The sequence below is a fragment of the Chaetura pelagica genome, unplaced genomic scaffold (assembly GCF_000747805.2).
Source record: "Chaetura pelagica isolate M959 unplaced genomic scaffold, ChaPel_1.0 scaffold382, whole genome shotgun sequence".
Taxonomy (NCBI): domain Eukaryota; kingdom Metazoa; phylum Chordata; class Aves; order Apodiformes; family Apodidae; genus Chaetura; species Chaetura pelagica.
Window position 1 is genome coordinate 1,216,720 of NW_009952478.1, and position 15,317 is coordinate 1,232,036.

At 38.7% G+C, this 15,317-nt stretch overlaps 1 protein-coding gene across 1 annotated transcript in view; it reads right to left on the minus strand.

The window, feature by feature from the left end:
• The window catches only part of PARP8 (poly (ADP-ribose) polymerase family, member 8), a 141,654-nt gene extending 126,981 nt beyond the window's left edge, over positions 1 to 14,673 (minus strand). The window contains exons 1-4 of the mRNA XM_010008622.1: positions 14,633 to 14,673; positions 12,074 to 12,170; positions 10,505 to 10,649; positions 9,442 to 9,580 (exon numbers count right to left, since the gene is read on the minus strand). Coding sequence (XP_010006924.1) covers positions 9,442 to 9,580; positions 10,505 to 10,649; positions 12,074 to 12,170; positions 14,633 to 14,673 — 422 coding nt within the window. The remainder of the gene's footprint in view (positions 1 to 9,441; positions 9,581 to 10,504; positions 10,650 to 12,073; positions 12,171 to 14,632) is intronic.
• Positions 14,674 to 15,317: the final 644 nt, after the last annotated feature.

The following is a 15,317-nucleotide window of genomic DNA, read 5'->3' on the forward strand; positions in this document are numbered from 1 at the left end:
CCCCCCAGCAACTGTGTTTTTATAGCAGAAGCTGAAACATTCCCCTTGTCTCCTCATCAGTGTGCTGATCACTGCTACAGGTAATAGTACCACATGGCAAAAATCACTGCAACACTCAGAGCTGGGGAATAGTTAATTGTAGAGATAAGGCTTCTGTACATGGCAAGCTGTCTGTCCTACTAAAGTGCAACACATGTTCTGAAACCCATTTCCCCAGTACAACTAGTTGCAAGCATCATGAGGCAATCAGAGCTTCCTCCTTTGCTGTGAGCTGGAGGTGTTACCAGACTACCTGCTTGTTTGTGCCTGTGACTGCCTTCAGTTTCTTACACTCCTCACTGTTTTTCCTGTTGTCTGCCAGGTGGCAAGCTCTGCAAGAAGTTGTAAAAAAGACTTAAATTCCATTGTGCAAGGAGACTTCTTTAAGTATTAGGAAGAGAGGAAAACAAAAAGCAATGACAGATTTCTTCAAAAGGTGTGACGTTCACACAGCTGAAATATGCAGTAAACAAATGCAGGGACAATATGATTGCACAATTTCCAGACTGGCAGAAAAGACATTGGAGAAATAGTTGCAGAAAGAAGCTACAAGTGCCTTTTTTGGCAAAAGTAAAAAAGAGTGCTTTGAGGTTAAGTAAGTAAAGTCTCCTGCAGACACTGTATGGACAACCAGATGGAGTCCAACTCTGTTTTTGGTGTCAGTAGTTTAACCTTACAACTTTGTTGATAGTTTTTCATTAGTAAGGAAAAAAATAGTATGGTCTTTCAAAAATAGTATGGTTAAATATCTCAGTGTAAGTAATCATCTGTGGTAACTCCCTGTCTCCTCATATAGCTTCAAATTCATGTACATATCTTCCAACTACTAGTTTACTTTCTCATACGGATGAGAGGTTTCCTTCTTCTGCATTAGATCATTAGTACACAGGGGTATTTTCTGTTTTGAGGAAGAGAAAAATCACTCCTGGGTATCCGAATAAATATGACCACTTGTAGTTTAAGGAAAACCTAGTAGGAGGGGGTTATGTTAAAGTATCAACTTGTGGTTAATAAGCAGCCATCCACATATACAGACTGCTGTACTGTGTTGTAATTACTGTTCCACTTGATAATGCTGTAGGGCAGCCAAAAATCAGATATAAAACTGTATCCAATTTTGAAGCACATGCAAGATTCGTCACTGGCACTGTTTCTGTATTTTCTATAAGGCTGCATAAAAGTCAGTAACACAATCTTAAAGAATAAATAAAAAATGAATAGGTTTTAAATATATATCATGATGAAGAGTTATAATGCAAAAATGTGTTGACAGAGAAAAGGCAAGAGAAAAGACTGCAAAGATAAAACAGTACCCAGACTAGAAACAGCATAAAAAATAAAAACAATCAGGGGACATCTTGCTTGTTTACTGTTTTACATTTATACACTAATTTTGCCTCTGTAGTTATATTAATATAACTACAAAATAATTTTAAATAAATTTTTATATTAATATAACTACAAAATAAATTTTTGAAAGGACCACTGCAATTGGAAGAGACTATTTAAGAAATAATTGTCAACCCTGAAGAGGCACAAACTGATGATAAATTACATGCATAAAAATATAGGCAAAATGCTGACTATTGTACAACATGAGCAGTTCTTACTGAGGCTTAAAAGTAGTGAGTGGCCAAAATTGTACATACAGGTGTATTTTTACTTCAAGAATTGTTAGAACAGTAAAATTACAGAAAATACAATTTTAATTCAGTTATATGTTATTAGCAGAAATTCACTGGTCTACTTCAGAAAAAAAACCCCACATAATTAAGGGAATAAAAAATGCCATATTTCTCCTTGGACTTTTTTTCTTTAGATAAAATGGAATACTAAAATCCTAGACTGAAATAAAATTTAGATTTTCCTGAAGAGAATAAAAGAAGACATTTAAAGACTGAACTATGTAAGAGCACTTTCGTTTTGAGAATATTCACAGTAGCAGAGTTCACCTGTCTTGATACAATGAAAGATTACTTTTTTTGAACAGATTATTATGTGAATCCTTTAGAGAAAATGTAACCCTTAGGAAGTAGTCACCAATCAAACCACAGTGATATGAACTTGGGATTTATCCAGGAAGAGAGGGGTCCTTCATGTAGGCCTTCAGAAAGGAATTACCCATTCAGCCTGAAACACCATTTAGCTGGCACCTTTCTTTGGAGACACCCAAATGCCATGGAGTGCCATGGGCTGTGCCTTTGATGGGCTTCCTTCAAAAGCGCTATCTCTGTACATCACACTTTTATTTTGATGGGAATAAGGTACTCAGCTTTGCCAGCCAGATTGCACTATGCTCCATGCATGTGCCTCTGTGTTTTGGGATAGTTTTTTTAGAGTGTTCAAAATAGAAATGGATTGACTATAGGAATATTTGGATTAATAGACCAATTACAGAATATCAGAATTAATTGTATAAATCTTTCAGATTTGGGCCAACTCGAAACTGCTTAACATAAGTGACTTGACCTTGACTTAGCATTAGTAGCTGGAGTGATAAGGCTGCAATTCTAATTAAACTTTAGCTGAACTTCTGTGGCTTAACCTCATTTAGACTTTTACTCCACCACCTGGAGTAACATTGAAACAAGACATAGGCAATGACATAATTACTCAAAATGATCTTATACAGTGGATTAACTGAAACTTAAATTTCATTTGGATTATTGAACAATTACCCTGATGAGAAGTGATAGATGATGGAGACCCTCAGATAGAGGAGGGTAGAACCAATGTGAAAGGGAAGATGTAATCATTGTGAAAAATAATTGGATGAACAGTCGTCTGCATATCACATGAACAAGGGTGTGGTCAGACTGTGATGTGTTGAAAGGCACAGGTAAAATAAAGGCAGGGTCCCTCTCTGGAGGTGCACAGCCTGAGCTCCAATAAACACCCTGTGACAGAACCCACAGTTTGAACTTTTCTTTATTATCAGAGGCTGAGACTGGGTAGAGTCCCACTAGACTCCTCTTTGAGAAGGAGTTTAGAAAGAAAGGGGCTCCAGTCTGAACCTCATGACTTGACACATCTTGAACATAGCACTGCAAACAACCAGCTCCCTTCCAAAGGAGAGCCAGTCCCCTAGCACTACCTCTGTACAGGACAGCCAGGGGACAGCCCTTAAGGTGAGTCTCAGGAGCCAAAATGGAAGGATCAGGAGCTAGGATGCTGCCGAAAGCAGGAGAAAGAGCCACTGTTCCAACTGGAACTTCCAAGAGCCACAAGAGCCTTTGCGAGACATCCCCTTGCCTGGGGGACGTCCTGAGCAGTGTGGTTCACTGTGCCACCGAGTCTGCCTCACTGCTGCTGCTCAATAATTGGGCTTCAGGGTCTGGTAGTAACATGAAAGGGATTTAACTTCACAAGGGCCTTTTCCTGGTCTTTGCTCCAACGTGTGTTATTAATTAAACTGTCATTAGATGAAACACTCATGTAATTTTTGAAGCAGGACCTATCACACAAACTGCACTGATGCCTGCTTGTGCTGTCTGGCTTGGTGGCTCCTCTCTCACCTCTTGCACCTCCATGTTTTCGTGGACTCTCGCCACAGAAATACCCTCTCTGGCCAGGCGGGCCACCTTCTCAAAATTAGAAGCAAAGCTGTATCTAAAAGTGGTAGGGCCCAGGCAGCTCTGTCAGGAGCAGCAGGAGCCACACTGCAGTCAGGCTGCAACTGGTGCCGAACCTCCACCCCGAGAGCAGGACCCAAGGCACACCAAAAACAGCCCAGGAAGGGACTGGCAGCCTGGCCAGGGTGGAAACAGGAGCACGGGCAGGCTGGAGAAGGCCAGGGGGGCCAGGCAGGACTTCCTGGTTCCCTCTGGGCCTGGCACATAGAAGTAGCATGTGGAACATTACAAGCCTCATGGGATGGGGGGGAAGTATGGCTTCATACTTCAGTTGTGTTCTGCCTTCTGACCTGTAAGGAAATGCTTACTTTCAAATTTGTACTTGCAGGTGCTGGATTTATTAAGAGTACCATGAACACCTCAGGGCTAGGGCTCAGCACCTAGCCCTGGCTGCCAGGGCTTCTTCTGCTTCCCACTACAGGGCTGAAATATGTTTTCATTACAGGCAAAAACATGACTTGATACCTACTGGATATTCACACTGAAAGCAAAATTTGAAATACAAAATGAAATGAAAAATTTGATTCCCAATGCTGTTTCAAGAACAGTTACTGAACAAAGAACATAAATGGAATTTAGTATTTCCAGTCACTCCCCAGTGTCTGACTGCATGGCCACAGATTCATGCTCCTTTCAGTCTGTCTCTTTGGCCCAACTAATATTTAATTATGCTATGGCAAATGTAAAAGTTACAGCAGAGGCATTGGGGATGTGCTGGAATTAGGGAGTAACAGATGGGGCTGGAGTCTGCCATGGTGAAAGAGCAAGTCCTGTCTCAGTGCTGCCTGAGTAAGGGAATTTTATCCTGCTCTGGATGTTGAGAGGATGTAATTTCACAGTTTTTAATTCATAAAAAAAATAAGGTCAGGGTCAATCCCTAGGACAGATATATTTCTACATCTGTTCTAACTATACATGTAGAAAGGGCACTTTATGTGGGATGTTGGTAGCTGTGACTCGTGGATTGCGAACGAGCTTGCACTATCTGGTAATGTTTTTTAACTGCTGTAATAGAGAAACAAAGGTAGGTTTGCTGTACCTTCTTCCTGAAGGAAATCAATATATTCTAAAGTGTCTGCACAATCATAGCTACTGAAACAATTAAAAAACCCACAAACAATGCCAAAGAGGTACAAAAATAAAAACATTGTCTTAATTCTTGGATGCAAGACAGAAGCGAGTTTGTAAAAGGACAAAGCTCTGAAGAGTGTCAGGACATGCCTGAGGGATAGAAAAGAGAAAAGATAATCCCTCATTGAGAGGGAGATGTGTGAGCCCTGAGAAGATACAAATGATGACAGACTACAAGCATAAAACCACAGGCAAACTCCTGACTATAGTACTGAATAGGCTGTTCAGCATAATTCAGCATAATGATAGGTGAGCAGATTTTCATGTTCAAGTGTAAATGAATTCCTTACTCCAACAAAATTAACAATTGAGACAAAAGCTAGAAATGCATTTGGACCATGCACAGAGAGAGAACTTAGTGCAAGTAAAGACAGGAAGAAAAGGACACTAGTCTTACTCTGAGGTGTAACTTTCTCAAGTCCCAGGTTTTCTCACCATGAAGGGAAATATACAGATAACATTGAATTCATGGAGGTTTGGGTAGGTCACAGCAAGGGTAAAAAAGACAGAAGAAAGACACACAACAACCACTTTTTTTTTTTTCCCAAATGTAATTTCCCACTGGTTTTGACAGGTGCTGTCTACAACATGAGGCATCTAGCACTTAAAGGTATTTACAGTGCTGTGCCAAATAACCTTTAAGGACCTTACCCACATTACTGCACTTTTTTCCCCCTCTTTAGAATAAATTACATCACACAAATGTCCCATACTGAAATTTTTTCATGATGTATTTTTCACCATCAGTAGACCTCTGGAATTATCAACTATAATGAGATAAGGCTTTCTTTTGGTAGTTACAATTACAGGGATCAGTAGCATTTAGACATATATGGCAAGATTCATTGTAGCATTCAAGTGTTTGAAATAATGCAGTTTATTGTTCACAAGGAGGAGCCAAGGCATTGTTTCTAAGGCTATCTCCTAATTTTCTGTTGATTGCAACAGAAAGAACTCTGCCAACATTCAGTATCCAGTACTCAGATTTCTAAGTGTCTGAAACAGACCCAACACTGTCACCATCCAACATACTGTTACAATATAAGAAAGATTAATTAAGGTTTGACAAGTTGACTTGATGTAAGCATTATCAGAAATAACAACGAAAAATCAAGAAGACTATGTTAAAAGATTTACACTTCTTGACCTAGTCATATGGCCAATATTCATCATCTTGCAACTTACTGTCAAGAATAAATGAGACATTCTTAAATGCAGTCCTGCATACTTATAATGTCTATTTCTCTTGACTGAGGGAAAAGTGGGGGTTTGATATACACAATTTGGTGACAGTTGAAAATCCTTCTCCTTTTCAAACTTATGTTGAAAACACTCTGTTTAAGAAAGTTTATTTTGTTTCTTCATGGTTGTACTGGTTCTTCATGACCACTGTATTTCTGATACTTCTTTCCAATTCTCTGTAAACTAAAGTACCAGTTCTGATTCTTTATTAGAGCTTACTGTGGAAATAATATTGAAATTACATTCAGATCTGGGAAGAAAGGACCCCTATAAAAACACACAGCTCATTTCTTACTCTAGCCTTTCCCCTCTGTTTTAAACATAAACTCTCCAGACCTCCTTTTAAACCACCCATCCTATAAAGTGCTCATTTTAATATGTCCTCTACTGTGTATTACAGCTTTATTTTTTTTCTACAATATGTAGAAAAGCATAATGCAAGTCAGAGAAAACCAATGCTTCAGCAGTTCAATACTATCAGTAAAAATCAGTTATTATAACACAGATATTACAACTACATCATTTCACTAAAGGTATGATTTGCCACAACTAGTCTCACCTGACTCATCTCCACTCAAAAAACTCCAAGATCTCCCAGAACAGCAAAACATGCAGTATATTCTAGCAAGGACCAATGAAAATGTTTTATATTTAAAAATAAAGGTTTTTAGGTGTCTTCAGAGAATGATCACCACTTCTTTTATCTTACAGGTTAGCAGTTCAAAACTAGCTTGTCTCAGCAATGAATGAATGCTGTTTCCTTCATAGAGGTATTCAGTGGTCTATAGAATGCATTTTAAAGTCTTGTTGCATTCCGATCTTTTAACACCAAAACCAGTATTGCACTATATGGAGTGCAACCAGATTGTTCTCTTTATAGATAATTTTAGTACATTTAAAAGCAACTGAAATATTCACTTTTAGATATGTCCTATCTAAAAGAATAGTAAGCTCAGAAAGAGGAAAAATATAGACTGCTCATATATTTTTGAATGAAGATGGCTTTAAAATCAAAGGATAATGGGACTAAATATTTGAGTGTCCAATGTAAAAAAAAGACACAATAGGAATTTAGAACTGGTAGGAGACTACACACAGAAAGTATAAAGAAGTTATTTATTGTAATAGAAGAATGCAATCAGATTCTTCGATGTGTTTAAAATAGTAGGGAGAAATTGTAATCCCAGGAGTCTCTGTAATCTGCAGTCTCAAACTGAAACACGGGCAAGAGAACTACTGTTCAAAAGTGTGTTCAGGGTGCCTGCTTAGCATGGACTGGCTGTGAGTGCCTCAGCTCCTAACCCTCTGGTGTCTGATGCACAAACACAGCCTAGCTGCAGGGATATTTGCTGCAAGGCACTGCAGTTCCGCTGTTCAGAGCTGGAATTCAGGAGACTCACAATCTATGCTGAGTATCATGGGGACATTAAGCTCCTCCAAGAAGGCTGGCTTTCTAGTCATAAATACAGAGGGAACTAGATGGTGTGCCCAGAATGGGATTAGACAGAATTCAGGTTCAGACATGCACTCATCTATCCAGAGAGCATAAATGTGGAGTAGAAAGAAGAGAGAATTCAAGCTGAATTAATTTTTCTTTTCTAATACATAATTTTCTAATGATAAATATTTTTAAGAAGAATTAGTGAGAACTCAGAGAAGGGCAGATTCTGTATAATTTTGAGATGGGCATTCATCTTGGTTGTTGTGAAAGGGAGAGTTTTTTCTTAAGATGTATCAGTGATTTCTATAATACAGGAGTATAACCAACCATTTGATTCCTAGAATCAGAGTGTCTCAAGTTGGAACTCATGAGGCTCAGTTGTTGCAAATATGTGCACTTCTCCTCTTGTTAACTTAACAGAACTTTCTGATTTGAGAAACAGAGAAAATGGGTAAAAATCAGTTTAGCTGATAATATACTGTGATAAGAGCCAATTTATCTACAAGGTGAGCAGGTATCACCTTCTTCCCCAAAATAAAATAGCTGCCACCACCCATCTACTCTCTCTACTGTTACTGAATCTAGCATGCTGTCAAGTCAGTATGTTGGTATCAGCAGTGAAGTTGCCTATGGATGAGGCAGAACATATGAAGACAAGGTTTTCTTTCCTGAAGAGTGGTGCCCCAGGGCAGATTACTGTTTTCTGTGAAAGGAAATTAATGACTTGTTATTATACTAAAAAAGTTAATTTTGCATTGGGGAAAGGTTTTGTGTTTTACTTTAAGCCTTATTTGCATATCCCATGTTAGCAGGGTTTTGTATAAGCACGGCTTGTTTGGCGTATGCCTACACTGCTGCCTTCCAGATACACACCCAAATCTGCACTCAAGTCCAAGTTCATCGATGCCAGGAGTCCATGGGCTCTGGGAAAGATTTGGCCGTTCCTTATAGATCAGTGGATCACATGCTACTGTTTAGTAGGATCCCAAGCATGTTCCTGCCTGCTATCCGATTGGTGACTAATGATAGTAAAACTGCTTAGAGATGGTGAATAACTTCATGCATGTTTCCTATAAGTCAGGTTTTTTCTGCCTGTAGTTCACCATCTGATAGTATTCCACAGAAAGCATTTCCGTTCAAGTTCTATGTAGGAAGAAGAGTGGTAAAGAAAAAAGGTACTATATAAACTTAGTGTTAAGGGGAAGATGTTCACATTTCTCACCTCACCTTCTCTAATAAATACTACTGATTAATTCTTCATTCAAATTATACTCATACACAAAAATGCCAAAACCTATTGCAGGCAGGTGACACCAAGAAAACAAGAAACAAACATGCAGCTTCCACTGTATGTCAAAATGTAGTAAACACTGCACAGAGACATCTGAATAAAAGATGTAAAAGTGCTACTTGATAGCACTGCTGTTCTCAGTAGAAATCTCCTGGAAAAATGTTTGCTCAGTTTCCAGTGAAATCCAGTCCTTTTGTGAGATATCTCCCTTTTGTACTTAGCTGCCTTTCTAAAAGCCCAGCAGTTTAATTTTTTGAGCTACAGAGGATGCCTGTTCAGGACTAAATGTGGACAGTCATACTGTGAATCAGATAAGCTGCATACTTGGCATACAGACAATGAATTGGAAACGGTGATGTTTCCGGCTTCAGTTGACTTCAGTTTGAAAAGTTCCTCTTTTGAAAAGCTCTGAGCGTGGTTTTCTCCTGTTACACAATGTTATGCAGTATGTTTTTTTAGGAAAATGTAGTCACTAAAAACGTCTGCCTTTCTTCTGACATTAACTTACCACCACCAAAAAGTATCTGAAAGGAGATTAATTATTTTGGAAAAAAAAAAAAAAAAAAAAAAAGTATGAAATGAGATAATTGAAAGGTCATCACTCAGTCTGTTGGTGATATTAAATTAACTGTTGTATGGACCACAGCATATTCTCTGTTACAAACCCATCTAAAGATGGACTTCCTTGCAAGGATCTCCACACCTTCTTTAACACCACCTGTATTGCTTCTGCCTGAGGCATCACAGAGCATGCTTTAAGGATCTGCAAAACGGTGCCAAGGTTTTCAAGAATGACTACATAGCCTAAAAAGGGAAACTGCCAAAAAAGTAATAAATGCACTAGTAATTTTTTCTCCTGCTAGGAAGGAAAGATGCAATTAATGGAGTTGCAGTAGGCAGAGCAACTTCTGCAGCACACAACAGCTGGAAATATTAGCGCACTGTAATGAGATCTGCCTTAGAACTGTTTTTTATTTTACTGGGATGAATTATGCTGCACTGATAAACTGGGATATACTAGATTATGCAGGAGGTTTGTCCATACCCATATAGAGAGTCTATTTTTCCGTTATCCAGATTAAGTAGAACAGTGACTAAGAAAGGCACATGAAAAGAGGATCATGTATTTTCTAACCACTCTAATCAGAGATTTCCGACAGTGACTTCTGCAATCCAGATTTATTTTCCTGCTTTCCTACAATGTTGTTCAATTTACTTACTGTGTGGAAGTCATTATGTCTCTGTGAAGCACAAAATATATAATTATTACTTAAAAAAATATAATTAACACCTGCACTGTCTCCAGGCTTGATGCACTGTAATACCAAGGCACCATCATCCTCCAGGGTGTATTATCAAGGGAAGAAAAAAGCTGTAAAGTAATTTAGAATGAATAAGCCTTGTTTTGGCAACTGTGTGAGAAGCTTTAAATAATTTTGTGAAACTTTCAACCATGTTTAAAAGAAGCATATGCCAATAAGGGACTGTAACTGAAATTTTATTTCTGCTTTGAATATCCCAGGACAGTTTAAATGTAGGAATGAGCACACCATTTTTAGAGTAAAGCTAGACAGTGTTTATCTGTAAAACCCAGAACTCTTTCTGGCCCTTCTTGTAGATGGGGCTAACATTTGCTAACTTCAGTCACCTGGGACCTTCACAGTTAGCTTAAGGCTGCTTACAGATGGAAAGTCTCTTGGTGAGCACTTCTACCAGCTCCCTCTATACCCTTGGGTGGATCTCCTCCAGCCCCATAGACTTGTGTGTCTAAATGGTGCAGAAGGTCACTAACCATCTCCTCTTGGATCATACTAGTTTCGTTCAACTCCCAGTCCTTGTCTTCCAGCTCAGGATACCCAGTGAACAACTGGTCCTACCACCAAACACTGACAGAAAGAAGGCATTAAGTACCTCAGCCTTTTCCTCCTTCTTTGTCACTAGGTTCCTCCCACAAAAGAATGAACATTTTCCTTAGCCCTACTTCTGCTAATATTTTTTTAGAAATCTTTTTCATTTTCTCTTATAGCAGTAGCCAGACTAAGCTCTAGTCAGGCTTTAGCCTTTCTGATTTTCTCCCTGCATAGCCTAACAACATCTTTGTAGTCCCCCTGAGTTGCCTGCCACTTCTTCCAAAGGCCATAAACTCCTTTTCTCCCTGAGTTTCAAATAAGGTTCTTTATTTAGCTAGGTCAGTCCTCTTCCCCACCAGCTCATCTTTCAGCACATGGGGACAGCCTCCTCCTGTGCCTTTAAGATTTACTTCTTGAAGAATGTCCATCCCTCCTGGATGTCTTTGCCCTTCAGGACTGTTTCCCAAGGGACTGATTAATATATTAATACAGTGATTTCAATTACTCAGTTTTTTCCCAGAGCTCAAGGCTGTAAGCAAGATAAGCTGTGGGGAGTGCTCCTTTCCATCCCTTTTGTCTGTCTAGCAGGTGTCCTGCAGGCCTGTCTCAAGGCCAGGCAGCTGACTACATGGGGAGTGTTTTCTCTAATTGGAATCTGGTTTTGTCTCATTCTTACTGTTTTACTGTTATCTAGGCCCTGATTTTATTCTGCATGCCGCTTATGTTCTCTTTTATGTGATTTTTTCCCAAATGTGATTTTCCCCCCAAATTTTACTTATTTCAAATAATAACTGATAACACCCCATGAGATCAAGGGCTAGGCATCATAAGACTTTTCCCAGCTGCTTACAGAATATTTTGCCTGCCTCTTCATCCTTGGTTGGGTGGTCTGTAACAGACTCCCACCATGATATCTGTCTGATGGGCCTTCCCCCTGATTCTTACTCAAGATTACCCAACTCGTTCATCACCACCATTAAGCTCTAGACAATCAAACCTCTGAAACACAGTGCCACCCCCACACCTCTACTTCTGTGCCTGTCTCTTCTGAAGAATTTCTTGCTGTCTATTGCTGCACTCCAGTTATGTACATCGTCCCACCATGTTTCCCTGATGGCAATTATATAATAGCTTTCCTGCTGCACAGTGGCTCCCAGTTCTTCCTGTTTGTTGTTTCAGCTTAAAAAATAGTGTTCTTCCTAATTGATATATGACTAGCTGTAAGTTCAGAAGACCTGTAACCCTCAAGTCCTAGAGAGCTACAAACAAGCAAATCCCTTGCATAAGTTCTAAAAGATAATAAATCTTTAGCACACCAGCAATTTTTCAGGCCACTTGTACTTGGAATCTAATTTCCAACACAATGCCAATGTGTAAAAGCACTTAAACATTCACTTGCATCAAAATCACCATGTTCACACAGCTATCCTCATTCTCAGATGCTCACCTTGCAATTTGTGCTGTGTGCTAGAGAGGGCAACCCATACTCTTCCCAAGCCAAATCCAAACATGCCGTCTGTACAAAGGGCATGGCTTGCTCTCTCCTAAAAGAAAGAGGAGTAATAAAACGTATCAGCAGAGAATGCCTCTGAGTCTTTCTGTGCACTCCAGGTAACCTTTTCTGTCTACTCAGGTTTATCCTAAGGAATCAAAAAGAATATGGCACAGGTCAGAAAAAGCTAGAAAAGAACAATCAAGTGTAACACTTTCTGGGTTATCTCAGGTAAGCCACTTAGTGTCTCACCAGAGTTAACATTACCCAAAAGGCTGCTGTAAGGACAAACACATAAAATGTTTTCAAGCATGAGAATAGGGTCCATATGGAGAGACCACATTTTCCTCTGAAACTGTTTCAAATACTATGAGAAGTCAGTCAGAGGATTACTGGTATCAGATGAAATTTACTTCTTGCAGTCATAAGAGTCGTCAGGGTTGGAAGGGATCTCAAAAGATCATCTAGTTCAACCCTCCCTGCCAGAGCAGGATCACCCAGAGCACATCACACAGGAACTTGTCCAGGTGGGTTTTGCATGTCTTCAGCGAAGGAGACTCCACAACCTCTCTGGGCAGCCTGTTCCAGTGCTCTGTTACCCTCACAGTAAAGTTTTTCCTTATGTTTAACTTGAACCTTCTGTGCTCCAGCTTGTGCCCATTGCCCCGTGTCCTGTCTACTTACTCTTCTTAGGTATTTAGAAACCAAATAAATTTTTTTTTCTTGCAAAAATCTGTCTTAGCATTACTAATTCTAATTTGCAACGTAATCAATCAAAATGTAGTAATTAAGCAAACTAATTCCTATACTACAAATTGAAGTTCTACAATACAGTTTACTGTTGGTTCCAGTAACTCTCATAACCAAAGGAATGTGAAACAAGCGCAGAGAAAGCTGGAACAATGAAGAATTAAAAAATGTTATTTCTGGCATTTGTGAGGTTTGAAAAACCTGAAATAAACTTCACAGATCAGCTAGTGTAAGTTGAAAAAGTTTCCATTACCTTTGTAGATTTTTCACAGATATGTTCTGCACATTTTTTCTTAATAAGGATTTTAATTATTATTATTTTTTTTTAATTCTTGCGTTAAAAGGTAAAACTCAATTAGGAGAAGTTATCTTTGCATAATCCTCCTCCAGCTAGTTCAACCCTCCCTGCCAGAGCAGGATCACCCAGAGCACATCACACAGGAACTTGTCCAGGTGGGTTTTGCATGTCTTCAGCGAAGGAGACTCCACAACCTCTCTGGGCAGCCTGTTCCAGTGCTCTGTTACCCTCACAGTAAAGTTTTTCCTTATGTTTAACTTGAACCTTCTGTGCTCCAGCTTGTGCCCATTGCCCCGTGTCCTGTCTACTTACTCTTCTTAGGTATTTAGAAACCAAATAAATTTTTTTTTCTTGCAAAAATCTGTCTTAGCATTACTAATTCTAATTTGCAACGTAATCAATCAAAATGTAGTAATTAAGCAAACTAATTCCTATACTACAAATTGAAGTTCTACAATACAGTTTACTGTTGGTTCCAGTAACTCTCATAACCAAAGGAATGTGAAACAAGCGCAGAGAAAGCTGGAACAATGAAGAATTAAAAAATGTTATTTCTGGCATTTGTGAGGTTTGAAAAACCTGAAATAAACTTCACAGATCAGCTAGTGTAAGTTGAAAAAGTTTCCATTACCTTTGTAGATTTTTCACAGATATGTTCTGCACATTTTTTCTTAATAAGGATTTTAATTATTATTATTTTTTTTTAATTCTTGCGTTAAAAGGTAAAACTCAATTAGGAGAAGTTATCTTTGCATAATCCTCCTCCAGCTTAATAAGCACAGAAATATTTAGAAATATATTAACAATTGCTGAATCAGACATAAAAGCAAAAACCACAATTAATTTTTACTTTGAAATTCACATTCTACACACTAATATATTATAGGTTTCATTCACTCAAAAAGATGTTGTTTTTCTCCTCTGGAAATATTTATAACATTGTACTAGTTATAATATAACCCTGATGAATCCTTTGTGGAAATGCCTTGCAGAACAAATCTGCTGCTAAAAAGTCACCTTCAAGATGTTCATCTTTTAACCCTTCTGGTGTGACATAAGCTCAGCTGAAAAAAGGCATTTTAACCCCATTATTACCAGTGTAAAACAACATTTATGGATTAAGACAAAAAAGAGAAATCACTGTCTCACAGCCCAGTAGTTTCTCTCTCATATATACCACTGGACACTTCTGATAGGGCAATTCACAGTTCTGTGAATTTCACTCCTGTGAAGGAGTGAAGTGTGTACTGCTTTAGGCATTAGAGAAATGGTGGGATTATGATGCATACTCAGACGGGAAAGGCCAATTATGGAAAATGGTTTTGTACAAATAAATTTTTCACAAATTCTACACATGAAAACCTGCTTTTGATACTCTTTCCTATTGCAGACAAACTTCTTTATTAGAGTTCTGGTGGCTTTCCTTCCTGTGTCTGAACTCTGTTTGCTACCCTTGTTTACCTTACACTGTCTTATCTTCACGTCTTATCTTCAGCATTACAAACATTTCCGAAGAGAAGAGAAGAGAAGAGAAGAGAAGAGAAGAGAAGAGAAGAGAAGAGAAGAGAAGAGAAGAGAAGAGAAGAGAAGAGAAGAGAAGAGAAGAGAAGAGAAGAGAAGAGAAGAGAAGAGAAGAGAAGAGAAGAGAAGAGAAGAGAAGAGAAGAGAAGAGAAGAGAAGAGAAGAGAAGAGAAGAGAAGAGAAGAGAAGAGAAGAGAAGAGAAGAGAAGAGAAGAGAAGAGAAGAGAAGAGAAGAGAAGAGAAGAGAAGAGAAGAGAAGAGGAAAGAAAAGAAAAGAAAAGAAAAGAAAAAAGAAAAGAAAAGAAAAGAAAAGAAAAGAAAAGAAAAGAAAAGAAAAGAAAAGAAAAGAAAAGAAAAGAAAAGAAAAGAAAAGAAAAGAAAAGAAAAGAAAAGAAAGAAAGGAAAAGAAAGGAAGAGGGAAGAGGGAAGGGAAGGGAAGAGAAGGCAAGGCAAGGCAAGGGAAGGGAAGGCAAGGGAAGGCAAGGGAAAGGAAGGCAAGGGAAGGGAAGGCAAGGCAAGGGAAGGGAAGGCAAGGGAAATTCAGAGAAACTAGATTTGTGTCAACTAACTGAAGAAAACATCACAGCAGAGGAAAACCATAAAACAGGTCAGATGCATGAGATAAAGGCT